General features: G+C 36.5%; 1 protein-coding gene across 1 annotated transcript in view; it reads left to right on the top strand.

The window, feature by feature from the left end:
• Positions 1 to 16,860, top strand: part of MRPS35 (mitochondrial ribosomal protein S35) — a 42,737-nt gene continuing 25,877 nt past the window's right edge. The window contains exons 1-5 of the mRNA XM_060024508.1: positions 1 to 306; positions 3,840 to 3,886; positions 5,014 to 5,181; positions 7,247 to 7,307; positions 15,418 to 15,557. Coding sequence (XP_059880491.1) covers positions 195 to 306; positions 3,840 to 3,886; positions 5,014 to 5,181; positions 7,247 to 7,307; positions 15,418 to 15,557 — 528 coding nt within the window. The 5' untranslated portion in view covers positions 1 to 194. The remainder of the gene's footprint in view (positions 307 to 3,839; positions 3,887 to 5,013; positions 5,182 to 7,246; positions 7,308 to 15,417; positions 15,558 to 16,860) is intronic.

The following is a 16,860-nucleotide window of genomic DNA, read 5'->3' on the forward strand; positions in this document are numbered from 1 at the left end:
TTCATTACTTTCTCTATGCTGGGGGATATTTTCTTGCACGTTTCACTCGGGCTCTGAATTCGCAGGCCCAAGTGTTTTCTGTTTCTCCCTCCCAGGGGCGGGGCAAGACGAGGCGAGCCTGCGCAATAGGGCCTCAGACCCGCCCCTTGACCCGGTAGCGCGCTTGTCCTCTCCCACTTGCCGTCTTCGCAGCTATGGCGGCCGCTCGGTTCCCTGCGTGCCTGGTCCTGCAGCCGCGGGTCAGAAGCCTTCGAGCCTTTTCCACCTCTGTGTCTCCGGCCACTCGCTCTCCGAGACCAAGCCCGTGTGAGTGTCTGCCCCTTCGCTTCCGGGCTTTTGGGGAAGTGAGGGGGGCGGAATACAGGCCCATGATGGCCGCCGCGGTGGCGGAGCCAGAGCCGCCTCAGCGAGGCCGGTACGTCCTCTGCTGGTCTGTCGCTGGCCCGCCTAGTAGGAAAGCCGCGGATGTGGGTCTGCCCTCTGTGCGGAGTGTCGCCTGGTTCTTGGCAGGCAATTTCTGTTTGCAGGTCCTTTGGGCGCCGCGAGCTTTCTCCCTCCCTTCTGCGTGACCTGCGCTTTCAGATGCTCCCTCCTGGGGCCACCGGCACAGGTCTCTCTCTCTGGTTGCTGGTGCTCGTAGTGTTTGTTGAGCAGTGTTGAACCATGGATTTTTCCGAAATTTAAGAGAAGCGTACAAGCGTCCTAGAATAAACTACAACTCTGAATTCCAGGGCTAGTGGTCGCGTGCAGTTATTCACCAGGTCCTATCCTGGTGATATTTTCTGTAATATGTCTAATGTTCATACTACTAACTGTCCAGTTTAAGCCACTAACTCTCACTTCTACGATAGTTTCTTCACTGGTCTCTCTTTCTGCTCTTGTTCTCCTACCTTGAATTCTCACAACAGCCAGAGTGAGGTGTGCAAAAAGCAAATGTTAACTTGCCACTCCCATGTTCAAAATCTACAAATGGTTTTTCATTGCTTTGAGACAAATTCCTTAATGCATCATAGTAGCTCTTTCTAGTCTGAACACTCTTTTTAATCTTTCATTCATCTATTCATTCTACAAATACTTAACTTCTACTGTGTGCTAGGTGGTGTTCTAGATACTGGGATAGAGCAGGGCCCTTCATCTCATGAAGCTTACATTCTTGGGGGGAAATCAGATCATAAACAGGGAAACAGTGTCAGTACGATGTTAGGTGCTATGAAGAAAAATAAAGCAGGGTCTTGAGAATGATGGATTGGGGGAATAGTGGCTGTAGGACAAGATAAGATAGGGTAGTCAGGAAAGAACTCCTGGGGGAGTGACATTTGAGTAGATCTGCGGGAAGAGCATTGGGAATTGCAAGTGCAAAAGCTCAAAAGTGAGAACAAGCTTAGGGGTGTGACCAAGGAACAGAAAAAAGGCCAGCGTGGCTGGAGCTAAGTGAGTAAAGAGAAGAGTGGAAGTATAAGATACCAGAAAAATACATAATGACCTCATCTGGTAAAGACTTATGGGCATTTGGCTTGGATTTTGTTATAAGTTTGGGATCACATTGGTAGGTTTGGAACAGGGAGTGATATAATATGATGTATACTTTTAAAAGATCACTGGCTGCTGTGTAGAGAGCCAGGGGTAAGAGTGGAAGCCAGGAGACCAGTTTGGAGCTGATATAGTACTCCAAATGAGATGATAGTGGCTTGGATTGAAGCAATAGTGGAGCTGGTGTGGTTGGATTTGGTATATATTCTGAAAGTCCTGCTAACAGGATTTAGTGACGGATTTGATATGGAGCTTGAGGAAAAGTCTCAAGGAAGCATGTTAGATTTTTATCCTGAGAACTTGGATGAATGTTGATACCATTTAGAGGGACTGGGAAGACTGGAAGAAGGAAATCAAGAGCTCTGCCTATGATGTGTTTTAGTTGAGATGCCTATTAAATATATCTCTGACCTATTAGAGCTTCCCTGGTGGCGCAGTGGTTGAGAGTCCGCCTGCCGATGCAGGGGACACGGGTTCGTGCCCCGGTCCGGGAAGATCCCACATGCCACAGAGCTGCTGGGCCCATGAGCCATGGCCACTGGGCCTGCGCGTCCGGAGCCTGTGCTCCGCAGTGGGAGAGGCCACAACAGTGAGAGGCCCGCGTACCCCCCCCCAAAAAAAATATGTATGTATATATATATATATATATATGTATGACCTATTAAATATCACTTTTCTTAGCGCTCCTTATGCCCTACTCTTAAATTTCAGCCATATAGAACTTGTTTACTTTGATTTTCCATCTTCTCTCTCACTCTAGAACACTTTTTCTACTTGCCTGTTCCCATGGCTACTTCCTGTTCATGTTTAAGGTTTTCGCTTGAAGTCCACTTCTTCAGGGATATTTTCCCCAACTAATTGACTAGGTTGGGTCCCCTGCGGTGTGCTTCATTAATATTTATAACTGTTTATTGAAATTACTTGCTAAATAGTTATCTTATTTGACAGACTCTGCATTCAGTGAGAGCAAGGACTGTGTCTCTGTTGTTCATTGCTGCCTTCCGAGTTGCTGGTACACAATATCACTCAAACAGTTTTTGAATAAATCAATGAATTACTATTGAGGGATGAATAAGAATTTGTCAGATGAAGAGATGAAGTGGAGAGGGAGTAGGGGATAGAAGGCAGGCAGATGAAAGGGAGGCACATTGTAGACAGACAGAACAGAAAGTTCAGAGAAAAACTCAGGGACCTGGTGCTGGAAGTTCGGTGTAGTTATGGGGCTTGTGAAGCTTGAGTTAGTGGTTCAGAATGTGAGGTCTTTTGTGCTATGCTGTCATCACCCTGACTACTTGGTCTTTAGTTTTCTTGGCTAAAAGACCTCTAAATAAGGATAATAACAGTACTTACAGTTATTGTGAAGAATAAGATTAAATGAGATAATGAAAAGTATTTAGCACAGTGTCTGGACATGTGAAAGTGCTGAATAAATACAGTTATTATATATTATTTTAGTAGAGCAAAACATTAATTTAGAGAGACATAAGTTAATATTTTAAAAGGTAGATACTGGGCTTCCCTGGTGGCGCAGTGGTTGAGAGTTCGCCTGCCGATGCAGGGGACACGGGTTCGTGCCCCGGTCCGGGAGGATCCCACATGCCGCGGAGCGGCTGGGCCCGTGAGCCATGGCCACTGAGCCTGCGCGTCCGGAGCCTGTGCTCCGCAACGGGAGAGGCCACAACAGTAAGAGGCCCGCATACCGGGAAAAAATAAATAAATAAATAAAAATTAATATATTAAAAGGTAGATACTGTATGTAAGTAACTTACCCTCTTGTACAGTTATGTGATTTATTAGGAATAACTATGAGTTTTGTTATTATTGGCATTATTGTAGCATTGGCAGTGCTAATAAACAGTAGAGAAGGAAAACTGAAGGTTGTTTTGTGTCTGTGTATGTGTAAAGAACAGAATAATTCCAAATATGAGCAAGTATATATTAGAATATTTCAAGCCAGTTACTTTTAAAGATGTAAAATACTTATTTCTAATTAGATATTTTATCCTGGGAAAGTAAGCTTATTTGATGATGAACCTTAAAAGTTACTGAAAATATTGCTCTAGTTGATGAGTTCACCATATCGTCAATCACAATATATTTTATATTCAAGTAACTCTTGGATTTTCTTACCTACTTCTGAATTTTCATTTTCATTAAAATGATTTAGTCCCTGAACTTACAGAAAATGGATTATTGTTTCATTTTTATATTACTGAATACTTTAAATTATGTGAGAATTGTGGGATCATGAACAATGTTGAACAGCTCGGTGTTATAAAATTCTCTGTAACTGTTGTGTTGTCTTTTAGCTACAACAGAAAGAACATCCAGGTACGGAAGGCCACTAAGAAGAAAGGTAAGCAGCTAATGTACTCTGTTATAGACTGTCTTACTGGTTTCTGAAATTCTGAAGTGAGGCAGATACTCATTATGAGGTAGAAGGGCGCTGCACGAGAAGTCTTCTTCTCAAGGGGCTGTTGACTGGGTGACTGCCACAGCCCTGGCTCTAGTCTTCCACTGCTTTTTGTCAGTTCCCTGAGAATGGATCATCTTTGAGAGGTGGACTCACTCACATACTCCCAGGATATAGGTATATAAACCAGAATAAAGAATTATTTTTGATGATGCCTTGAACAGTCATGCAGCCTGGGATGTATGCATTAATCTAACCAGTTTGGTCTCACCTTGTAGGTATCTCTATGGAGGAATCCAAATTATATGGTCACTTAGGAAGCATGGAGTCAGAACAAAGGCACATTAGTTGGAAGTTAAATGGCACCAATTATAATTGTATAGAGTAGTCATTTTCACAGGAATATTAACTGCTTCCAGGACATATACTACATGTATATTACTTAGATGGGTGTTGCCTAGTTTTGCCTCTTCAAACCTTCGTTTTGGGTTTAAAGGGAATGCTGGGCATCTCTGTCTATCAAATACAGTTTAAAAAATAAATATGTTAATGTGATTGACTAAAATATCATGTAGTTATTCTCTGGGCCTAGGAAACATTATTTCTCATTATGTATCTATTCATTTAGTTTAATCCTAATTTATTTATTTCTGAATTCTTATTCTTTATGTTCCTTTTTCTTATTTCCTTTATTTCCAAGTTTGTATCACTGTCACCTCATGTACTGACTTTCATCAAAGTTTTAAAACTTATTCAAAATATATCATTACTTACCCCTTCATAAACAATATGTAGAAAGTTTGCTAAAAGTCTAAGTAAATAAATAAGAGAAATTCTTTTGCGAAGGCAATGTGCTGTTAAAGGGGATCCTTGCTACTGGGTTTAAGGAAACTGTGCCAGAGATATTTAGGTACGTTTAGTGTTTTTTCATTTCAGCGACATTAGCTGTGGGAGGTCAGATTTTATGTAGGTTGTAAGTCCTCTTATGTTTCTCTTAATTGCAGCTTTTTTGCTTTAAAATTAAAGAATATGTTTATATTTAAAATATTAAACTATTTTACATTCCTCAGGCACTACCTCCTAGGACAGAGAAAATGGCTGTTGACCAGGACTGGCCTAGTGTTTACCCTGTTGCAGCTCCATTTAAACCCTCAGCAGTACCTCTTCCTGTTCGAATGGGTTATCCAGTAAAAAGAGGGGTGCCTATGGCTAAGGAGGGAAATCTGGAACTTTTAAAGGTAAGATAAGTTTCTGGTTCATTGACTAAAACTTACATCTAAATAAATGCTGATCTCCCTCTGACACCTACCCTCTCCCCCAATACTTCAAGGTTCAGTGCATAGCAGCTTACTGTATTTTAATTCAATCTTTTTCCAGATAATAATGGATATTATGTTTTGGTTATCCTCGGCAAAGAAGCCTCAAAGAACCCTAGGCATTTAAGAATGTAATTGATTGGTCCTATGGCTTCCTTTTGGCTTTTTCGTTTCTATTGTATCTTTTCTATATTGTGTCTTTTAAGCAGAGCTAAGAAAAGTGAAATAACCTAATTTGAGTTTGAGAACTGGGAGAAGTTTTTACTTTTGAAAAAGAGATGTAAAACTTCTACAGAAAATTATTTAGTAGTATTGTTATAGTCCTTAAACTTCTTTATTTCTTCAAGAAAAATAGGTCATGTTAAATGCTTCAGTTGATAGCATCTGTAATGAGTTGATAGCATCTATAATGATTTCTGAAAAACAGACTTCTTAAAGAAAATACAAATATGCGTAGCCTGGGAATGCATATCTTAGATGGTTTTCTTTTACATACAATGAAATTATCATCAAGGAATTGTATTTTCTGCTAAATAAGAGTCTTCGTGAAAAACAAAAATTTGCTAAAAGTTGCTGGTAAAAAATGAGATCGTAATATGAAGAGGGGTTTGTTTGCTGCTGGAGATAGGTAGATGAAATTTGGAAATGGGAACATTTCGAGAGACAAGAAAACAAACGCCTATAAAACTAATCTTTTCTTCAAATGAAGAGAAGAATTGAACTTAGTTTAAAGAAAAGGTCTGTGGAAAATATCACTTGGTGAAAGAGAATAACAATATATTTGTAATGATGGTTGTGAATGGAATTTTAATAAACATAAAAATCCAAACATTTAATGCATGCCATCCCTTTTAAGAATCACCTTAATGCTTAGTCCGATGATAGGATCTGTTCCTAGTAAGTGCCATTGAATAAGCTTGTAAACTGAGGTAACATGTACGGTGTTCATAGAACAGTGCCAGTGTAAATGCTGTGTAAGCATTAGCTATTATTATTTTCCTTTTACGATTTTGAATCATGTTTCAAAAATAAAAGTATAGAATAAATAAACAAGTAAAATAAAAGTATAGAAAATGAAGTCACCCACCTCATAATCCCAATATTTGTTGCCTGTTTTCTCTTGATTAAAATAATCATTTTCTGATTAGCACTTAAGATTCCAGACATAATGTTTAGAGTAACTTTCTGTTTGTTCAAAGTTTCTTTCCAAGTGAGTTTCTTTAAACTAAATTTTCTCTTTAGATGCTTAACATTATTTAAGAAATATACTAGGAAATGTTAATTATTTGAAGGAATCAAATCTCTGACCTTACCTAAATTTCCATTGGCCCTATAAATGTTTAGAGAACCTCTTAGTGTATCATAAAGATATTCCCGACTTCATTAAACTGTTCATTTAAGATCTGTTCGCTTCATTTATTCATCCATTCAATTCATAAAATGTCTATTAAGTATAAAGTAGAAAATGTATCTCAGTGATATGTATTCCAGGGGAATTAGGATTATTAAACAATGGTCTGTGTCCTAAAGTGCTTTCAGTTTTATAAGGGAAGTATATACACCTGTAGATTTGTGGCAAGAATAATACTATAAAAATAATGTTTCTTCTCCACCATCATTCTCATAAGATACTTGGTACTGAATCTTTATTTTAGGAAATTCATTTCTTGAATTTACAACACCTGTGACATGGAATCAGTATTGTTTAAAAGAAAACCAGATTTTATTTATTACAAGGTTTGTGGGCCTTATGATTTAGTTTTATGAGAAAATTGTCTGTTTCATGTTTTTAAGACACTTAGGCAGGAATTCCCTGGCTGTCCAGTGGTTAGGACTCGGCACTTTCACTGCTGGAGCCCAGGTTCAATCCCTGGTTGGGGAACTAAGATTCTGCAAGCAAGCCGTGTGGCATAGCCCCCCAAACACACACACACACACACACACAAAGAAACTTAGCTAATTTATCCTTTAAAATTCTCTATTTTAGATTCCCAATTTTCTGCATTTGACTCCTGTAGCAATTAAAAAGCACTGTGAAGCTCTTAAAGGTATGTGGTTGTTTTGTAATATGAACTTAATATTAGTTTCATAGGAATCTCATTTCTAATGATAAAGGGGTCAGTTTATCAAGAGGATATAATATTTGTGAATATTTGTGTGCCCAAAGTAGGAGCACTTAATATACAGAAAACATTTACAGAATTGAAGGAAGAAATAGAGAGCAATACAGTAATAGTAGGGAGCTTCAGTACTCCACTTTCAACAATGGGTAGATCATCCAGACAGAAAGTCAGTAAGGAAACATTGGATTTAAACTTACATGTTAGATCAAGTGAATTTAACAGACATTTACAGAACATTCCATCCAACAGCAGTAGTATACACATTCTTCTCAAGTACACATGAAACATTTTTCAGGATAGATTATATGTTAGGCCACAAAATAAGTCTTAATAAACTTAAGAAGATTGAAATCATATCAAGCATTTTTTCCAACCACAATGATATGAAACTAGAAATCTATTACAAGAAGAAAACTAGAAGATTAACAGATACGTGGAGATCAAATAGCATGCCCCTAAACGCATATTGATTTAAAGGAGCAATCAAAGAGAAATCAAAAAAATATCTTGAGATATGGAATATCCCCAAAGCAGTTCCAAGAGGGAAGTTTATAGCAATAAATGCCTACATTAAGAATAAAGAAAAATGTTAAATAAACCACCTAACTTTAGATCCCAAGGAACTAGAAAAAGAAGAACAAACTTAGCCCAAAGTTAGTAGAAGGAAGGAAATAATGGTTGGAGTGGAAATAAATTGAGACTAAAAGGACAATAGAAAAGATCAGTGAAACTGAGAGCTTGTTTTTTGAAAAGGTAAACAACGTAGACAAACCTTTAACTAGACTCACCAAGAAAAAGAGAGGCCTCAAAATTATAAATGAAATAGGAGACATTGCAACTGGTATCACAGAAATATTGGTACAAAGGATCTAAGAGACTACTGTGAACATTTTTATGCCAACAAATTGGGCAACCTAGAAGAAATGGATACATTCCTAGAAACATATAATATACCAAGACTGAATCATGAAGAAATAGAAAATCTGAACAGACCAGTTACTAGTAAGGAGATTGAATCACTGGTCAAAAACCTCCCACCAGGAAAAGTCCAGGACCAGATGGCTTCACTGGTGAATTCTTTTTTTTTTTTTTTTAATTGAATCATAGTTGATTTATAGTGCTTTGTTAGTTTCAGGTATATAGCAAAGTTATTCAGTTATACATTTATTGTATATTAAGAATATATACATATTCTTTTTCAGATTCTTTTCCCTTATAGGTTATTACAAAATATTGAGTATAGGACCCTGTGCTATACAGTAGGTCCTTATTGGTTATCTATTTTATATATATTCGTGCGTATATATTAATCCCAAACTCCTAATTCACTGGTGAATTCTACTAAACATATAAAGAATTACCAGTCGTTCTCAAACTCTTTTAAACAGTAGAAGAGGAGGGAACACCCACACTCATTTTATAAATCTAGCATTACCCTGATACCAAAGCCAGATAAGGACAAATTACAGGCCAATATCCCTGATGAGCATAGATCAAAAATCCTCAACAAAATACTAGCAAACCAAATTCAATAGTACATTAAAAGGATCATACACCATGATCAAGAAGGATTTATTCCAGGGATGCAAGGTAGTTCTACACCTCCAAGTAAATCAACATGATACATCACATTAACAAAATGAAGGATGAAAATCATATGATCATCTCAGTAGATGCAGAAAAAGCATTTGATAGAATTTAGCATCCTTTCATGAGAAAAGTCTCAACACAGTGGATATAGAGGGAACAAACTTCAACATAATAAAGGCCACATATAACAAGTCCACAACTAGTATCATATTACAACCATGAAAAGCTAAAGGCTTTTCCTCTAAGATCAGGACAAGACAGGGATGCCCACTGTCACCACTTTTATTCAGCATAGTACTGGAAGTTCTAGCCAGAGCAGTTAGGCAAGAAAAAGAAATAAAAGACATTCACGTTGGAAAGGAAGAAGTAAAATTGTCTTTACTTGCTGAGGACATTATCTTATACATAAAAAATCTGAAACGTCCAGAAAAACTATTAAAATTAATAAACGAATTCAGTAAAGTTGCAGGATACAAAGTCGGTATCAAAAATCAGTTGCATTTTCTGCGGTGAACATGGGAGTTCAGAAAGAGATTTTTTTTAATTTGTAATTTAATTTAATTTAAAATTTAATTTTTAAAATTTAAATGTAATTTAATTTTAACTTTTAATGTAATTTTTAAATTTGTAAATTAAATTTCTCTTTTTCTTAAAAGAGAAATTAAGAAAATACTTTTATTTACAATAGCATCAAAAAAGAATAAAATACTGGGTCAGGGGAGGGGGAATTGAATGAAGGCAGTCAAAAGGTACAGACTTCCAGTTATAAGGTAACTAAATACTAGGGATATAAGGTACAACATAATAAATATAATTAACACTGCTATATGTTCTGTATGAAAGTTGTTAAGAGAATAAATACTAAGAGTACTTAAAACAAGGAAAACAAAATTTTTTTCTATTTATTTAATTTTGTATTTGAATGAGATGATGGATATTCACTGACTTTCTTGTGATGATCATTTCATGATGTATGCAAGTCAGATCGTTATGCTGTAGACCTTAAACTTACACAGTGCTGCATGCTGATTATATCTCAGTAAAACTGGAAGAAATAAAAGAAAAACAAAATACATGAACGCAAAATAAAATAAGAGAATACTTTTAACCAAGGGGTGAAAGATCTATACACTGAAAACTGTAAAATATTGATGAAAGGAATTGAAGAAGACACAAGTAAGTATAAGATATGGATTGGAAGAATTAATATTGTTAAAATGTCCATAAAACCCAAAGCAATCTACAGATTCAGTGTAATCCCTGTCAAAATTCCAGTGGTGTTTTTCACAGAAATGGAACAAACTCCTTAAATTTGTATAGAACCACAAAAGACCTCAAATAGCCAAAACAATATTGAGAAGGAAGAACAAAGCTGGAGGAATCACACATCCTGATTTCAAACTATATTACAAAGCGATAGTAGTAATCAAAACAGTATGTTATTGTCATGAAAACAGAGGCATAGATCAATGGAACAGAACAGAGAGCTCCAAAATAAACTCATGTATATTTGGTTAATTAATTTATGACAAAAGAGCCAAAAATATTTAAGCAGGAAAGGATAGTTTCTTCAATAAATGTTGGGAAAACTGGACAGACACATGTAGAAGAATGAAACTGGACCACATTTTTAACACTATACACAAAAATCAACTTGACATGAATTAAAAACTTGAACATAAGACCTGAAACTATAAAACTCCTAGAGGAAAACATTGGGTGTAAGCTCCTTGACATTCGTCTTGGCAATGAGTTTTTGGAATTTGACACCTAAAGCAAAGGCAACAAAAGCAAAAATAGGTAGCAAGTGGGACTACCTCAAACTAAAAACCTTCCGCACAGCAAAGGAAACCATCAGTGAAATGAAAAGGCAATCTGTGGAATGGCAGAAAATATTTGCAAATCATATATCTGATAAGGGTTAATATCCAAAATACATAAAGAACTCATATAACTCAATAGTAAAAAAAAAATCTGATTTTAAAATGGGCAGAAGAATCAAATAGACATTTTTCCAAAGAAGACATACAAATGGCCGGTGAGTACATGAAAAGATTCTCAACTTCACTAATCATCAGGGAAATCAAAATCAAAAAAAAAAAAAATCAAAACCACAGTACCTGTTAAAATGACTCATCAGGAAGATGAGATAACAAGTGTTGATGGGGACGTGGAGAAAAGGGAACCCTTGTGCACTGTTGGTAGGAATGCAAATTGGTGCAGCTGCTGTGGAGAACAGTATGAAGGGTCCTCAAAAAATTAAAAATAGAGCTGCTGTATGATCCAACAATCCCACTTCTTGGTATGTATCCAAAGGAAATGAAGACAATATTGAAGAGATATCTCAACTCCCATGTTCACTGCAGCATTATTCACAACAGTCAAGATATGGAAACAGCGCTTCCCTGGTGGCACAGTGGCTGAAAGTCCGCCTGCCGATGCAGGGGACACGGGTTCGTGCCCCGGTCCGGGAAGATCCCACGTGCTGTGGAGTAGCTGGGCCCGTGAGCCATGGCCACTGAGCCTGCACTTCCGGAGCCTGTGCTCCGTAACGGGAGAGGCCACAACAGTGAGAGGCCTGTGTAAGATATGGAAACAACCTAAGTGTTCATCGGTGGATGGATGGATGGATGAAGAAGATGTGGTGTATACACACACATGCACATACGAACAGTGGAATATTATTCAGTCACGAGAAAGAAGGACATCCTGCCATTTGTGACAATGTGGAGGGACCTTGAGGGCATTATGCTAAGTGGAATATGTCAGACAGCATGACAAATACTATATAATTATCACATATTTGAAATCTGAAAAATCTGAGATCATAGAAACAGGGTAGGGTGGTGGTTACCAGGGACTGAGGAGTGGAGGAAAAAGAGAGCTCTTCAAAGAGTACAAACTTGCAGTTATCTGCTGAATAAGTTCTGGGGATCAGAAACCATAATCCTTGCTCAGGTAGGTTAGGGACTTATTGTTGAATTATAGAAAGCATATACATAAAAAGGCTGAAGAAAATATTGTAGAGTGTTAACAACAGATGCAAATCAATGTGGTCCAAACTGAAGATAGTGTAGAAGGATGCTGAGTAGCTGAATAGTCAGTGGGGCCAGTAATGGGATACTTTGCAGAAAAGGGTTATCTTGAAGAAATTGTTCAAAATTTTAAAGGAATTAGAAGTGATATATACCTGTGGTGAAATTAAATAGTACAAGAGCTGATGATGAAAAGTAATAGTCTCTTGCTTCTTCTGTCCCTCCCTGGCCCCTCATTCCAGACGTGTTCTCTTTTAGTCATTATTTAGGTCTTATCATTTATATGTGTGTGTGTGTGTGTGTGCGCGCGCGCGCGTATAATTTTATATATTCTTTAAACACATAAAGAATATATTATATATACTCTATACATAGTATATATAAATGTAAATTATATGTATAGTTTGATATATATAAAATGGAACTAATCACCTGAATACGATTATACCTCCATTTCTAGACTTGTTAAATTTCAACAATATCTGTTGATTGCTAGTTGTAAATAGAGATTTTACTCACCTGTACTACCATCTTTCTTCTTCCCACATAAATGGAGGTAAAGGCAAAGAGCACTTTTTGTTCATGGTTCATAATATATACAATATTCCAATTCAATTTCTGTTCTAGTTGTATTGGACTATATATAGGTAAGCAAACTTGAGTTGTTTTAGGTTTGTAGATATTACTTATTGATCATGTAGTTTAATGCAAGAGTTAGTACCTTTGAAGTCTTAAATTTATGCTGATTTAAAGGTGATGTATATACATGCTCAGTATACTTGTTAAGTCTTTTCAGGAAAGAAAATGAAACCTAGAAACTTCACAGGTAGCCTGATTATGCTAAAAGGAGAAATAAGTTAGTGAACATGATTATGATGAAATTTGAGCTTCTGGGAGGGCCTTCCATTGAAAATTATAAGGAAGGAGAGAAAATAAAGAGGTTTTAAAAAGAGGGCTAAAAAGTAGGAATAATAACCTTACTCTTGAAATGAAATAATAACCTTACTCTTGAAATAATAACCTTACTCTTGAAATGAAGAAAAATCTCTTACTATTTTCATTCATTTATGTGGTCTTTTGTTTTGGGACATTATGATGCATTTATGTCCCTTTGTATGTTTCTATATTTGTTGATATTAGCCTGATATTAGACTGACACAGATCACCGTTGCACATTTGTGCCGCATATGACACAAATCATATATCATTTTTTGATCCTTTGTAAAGCCAGTTAACAAATGCATTACCCTGTGATAAATTCAGTAGTTTTCCTTTTTAAACAATATTTTTAAATGTGCATTTATAATTTAGAAACTGGTCATTGTAATGAGGTAGTTCTAAAATACTTAATAATTTTCAAATGAAAGGCTTTCATACAGCATATTTAGAAGAGTAGCATTATATTTTACAGTATTTAAGTGAATGTTTTAATCTTTCCTTAATTTTGCCTTTACACTTTTGCCAGCTTCTAGATTTAGATTGTATCTTCCAGATAACTCAAAGGCTTTTCAAATATTTCTTCTGAGTTTTCTTTCAAGTAGGTCAGTTCAGATTTTGTATCTAACTTGCAAATGGAAAATTTGAAGCACAGGAGAGTTAGGTAATTTACCAAAACTTTAATAATCGTGGCAGAAGTTAAGTAAAAACCAAGGTCTTCTAAAGTCTAGTCTGTTGCTCTACTTATCAGATGAATAAAAGGCTAATAGAGGTCTATTATGTACTTTTCAGTTGGCTGTGTTTTCTTGAACATATAATCAGGTAATTTAATTTAAAAGCTGTAATTATCATCTGGTGATTGAAATGACTTACCTAAAGTTTAAAAAAAAAAAAAAAGTCGGTACAAATCCAGTAACTCATAAAATTCCCCAAAGTAGTCTGTCTTATAAAGTGCCTGACAGTGTTGCATCTTATAGTACAGGAAACTGGAATTCGTTCATAATGGGAATGAAATTTAACCCCAGTAATTTTGTTCTGTTCATTTTATTTAAATGTCAAAATGTTCTTAATGGCAAAGATATTTCTTTCCCCTCAAAGTGTGTGAGTATTGATCTCTTAAACACAGTTTTTAGGGAATAGTGTGAGCTATACTTAATTTGCTAACGTATATTTAGTCCCAGATCTTGGAAAGTCTCTGTAATCCAGAGTGACATTTTGCTGACTGATATTAAAGCCTAAATGGGAGCTAAATATAGTGCTTATTATAAGAAAGTTGTTAGCTGAGGGAAAATGTTATTGGAGAAAGCACGGATCCATGGGGTCTAATGTGTTTGACCTAAGAAACCAATTACTTTTTCTTAGAATGAGGCTATTTAGGAAATGAGGTTTCTATTGAGGGGAACCTGATAATGCCAGAAGTTTTCATCCCAGGCTGAGAGTCCTGTACCACACTAACTTGATAGGAATAGGGCAAAATAAAATCAGCTGCCCACCTATGAAGTCCCTCAATACTAGTAGTACTGATAGCTGCGGGAGGCTGGGAGTTCTCTCTTTTCCTTTAAAGATTTTTTTTTTTTTCATTTGAGGCCTGAGTTTACACCTCTGTGCTGTGAGCAGTGTTCTCAGTGCTTGGAACTTCGGTTGTAGCCCAGGTCTCAGACCCAGACCCACTCCTCTCTAGGCTATCTGTCTTACCTGAAGGTGAGGACAAGTCTGTTCCTTTTTCCACTGAGCCCCAGTAGCTCAGAAGTCACATCGAAGAAACATGATTTACTGGAAGGATCATTTAAAGGTGATCGAGGCTTTTGTACCTGTTATAGTTAGAGGCCCTATTGAACTCAGTTTCTGAAAGAAGGTTGACCACATCTCAGTAGAGCTTTTTTTTGTTTTTGGCTGTGCCGCAAGGCTTGCTGGATCTTAGTTCTCTGACCAGGGATTGAACCCAGGCCACAGCAGGGAAAACGCCGAGTCCTAACCACTGGACCTCCAGGCAGTTCCCTCTCAGAGTTTTTTCAGAGGTTCTTTCACTTCCCTTCAGCTGATTTTTAGTAACCTTCATTTGGGTGTGAACTAATATTATCTATTGCCTTTTCAAAAACAGTAATTCTCAGGGCACTATGAACTGCTTGCTTTTAGTTGATGAGGAAATAAACTGTCTCATAACAGATATGTGCAAAGCTATAATAAACTTCCATCAAGTCTATAGCTCCTTTTAACTGCTCCCCACCAAACCTGAACTATCCAAATCATTCCCTTAATTCCCTAAATAGGATTCACTTAGGAAGAAAAGGGATGCATGCAGGATGATGATGTATATATAAGTGCAGAAGAGAATCTGTTGTTTCATTTCATGTTTCATTTCATGTATCTTGAAAGGTGATCTCCCTCAATAATTTGATTTTGTCGGTTAGCATACATTATAAGGAGAATTTACTTACAAAACTATAAATGAGATAATTTTTTTTAATTCTCAGATTTTTGCACCGAGTGGCCAGCTGCATTAGACAGTGATGAGAAATGCAGGAAGCATTTTCCAATTGAAATTGACACAGCTGGTTATGTATCAGCGGGACCATCTATTCGAAACCCCAAAGCACGAGTAGTGACATTAAGGGTAAGAGTTAATTTTTTAAAAATAAGAATTATTGGAACATACTATTTTATAATAGTATTTTGTATGCGTGATTATAAAACTGACACATACTTATAGAAATTTGGAGAATATAAAAGTTTTTTTAAGTATAAAATAAAATTGGGGCTTACCTGGTGGCGCAGTCATTGAGAATCTGCCTGCTAATTCTGGGGACACGGGTTCGAGCCCTGGTCTGGGAGGATCCCACATGCCGCGGGGCAACTAGGCCTGTGAGCCACAACTACTGAGCCTGCGCGTCTGGAGCCTGTGCTCCGCAACAAGGGAGGCCGTGATAGTGAGAGGCCCGCGCACCGCAATGAAGAGTGGCCCCCGCTTGCCACAATTAGAGAAAGCCCTCGCACAGAAATGAAGACCCAACACAGCCAAAAATAAATTAATTAATTAATAAACTCCTACCCCCAACATCTAATAAATAAATAAATAAATAAATAAATAAATAAAATTGCCTGTAATTCCACCACTCAAATAACCACTGTTGACTACAGGAGCTCATTTTAGTATATATACAGTCAGCCTTTGTGTATATTAATGGGATGATACTATATTTGATTAGTTGCTCAAATTTTGTTTAACAATGTGAATTTAAAATTTTCAATGTTATTAAACACTGTTTAATGTTAATAGTGTTATTAAACACTATTTAATGAATAGTGTGTAAATGAGGGTCTGTTAATGTGCCAGGACAATGTTTGAGGCTAGGGGTGCAACACTGATCAATTCAGACATAGTCCTTTTCTGAGACCGAAGTGGGAGAGACAAGTAATTCTATAGCGTAGATCTACCATAATTTATTTAAATTACCCATATCATGGGATATTTAGGCTTTCTAACAGTTTTCTTTATTAGAAAAATATAATATTCTTGAGATCAATATTTGTATATATTCCTGATTATGTTCCTAGGATAACTTACTAAAATGAGAAGTTAGGTCAAAGGATATAGATCTTTTGAAGATTTTTGATATATATTGTGAAAGGTTTTTGATTATATATTATAAAATTCCTGCAGGCAATGTAACAAATACAACACCAGCAGATTGTGACAAAGCGTGTTTTCCTGTACTCTCACCAGCCTAGATATTATTATTACCTATCAGCTTGATAGGTAAACTATATCTTATGTTTAAAATATGTATGCCTTTGAATTCAAATGAAGGTGAGAATGTATTCCTTTGTAAAGTGCTTATTTTTTTTCTCCTTTGCCCATTTTGATGGTATATTGATTTCTTATATACTTCTTTTTCCTTTTTAATAACAGCTTTATT

This window comes from Delphinus delphis, chromosome 11 (genome assembly GCF_949987515.2).
Source record: "Delphinus delphis chromosome 11, mDelDel1.2, whole genome shotgun sequence".
Lineage (NCBI taxonomy): Eukaryota > Metazoa > Chordata > Mammalia > Artiodactyla > Delphinidae > Delphinus > Delphinus delphis.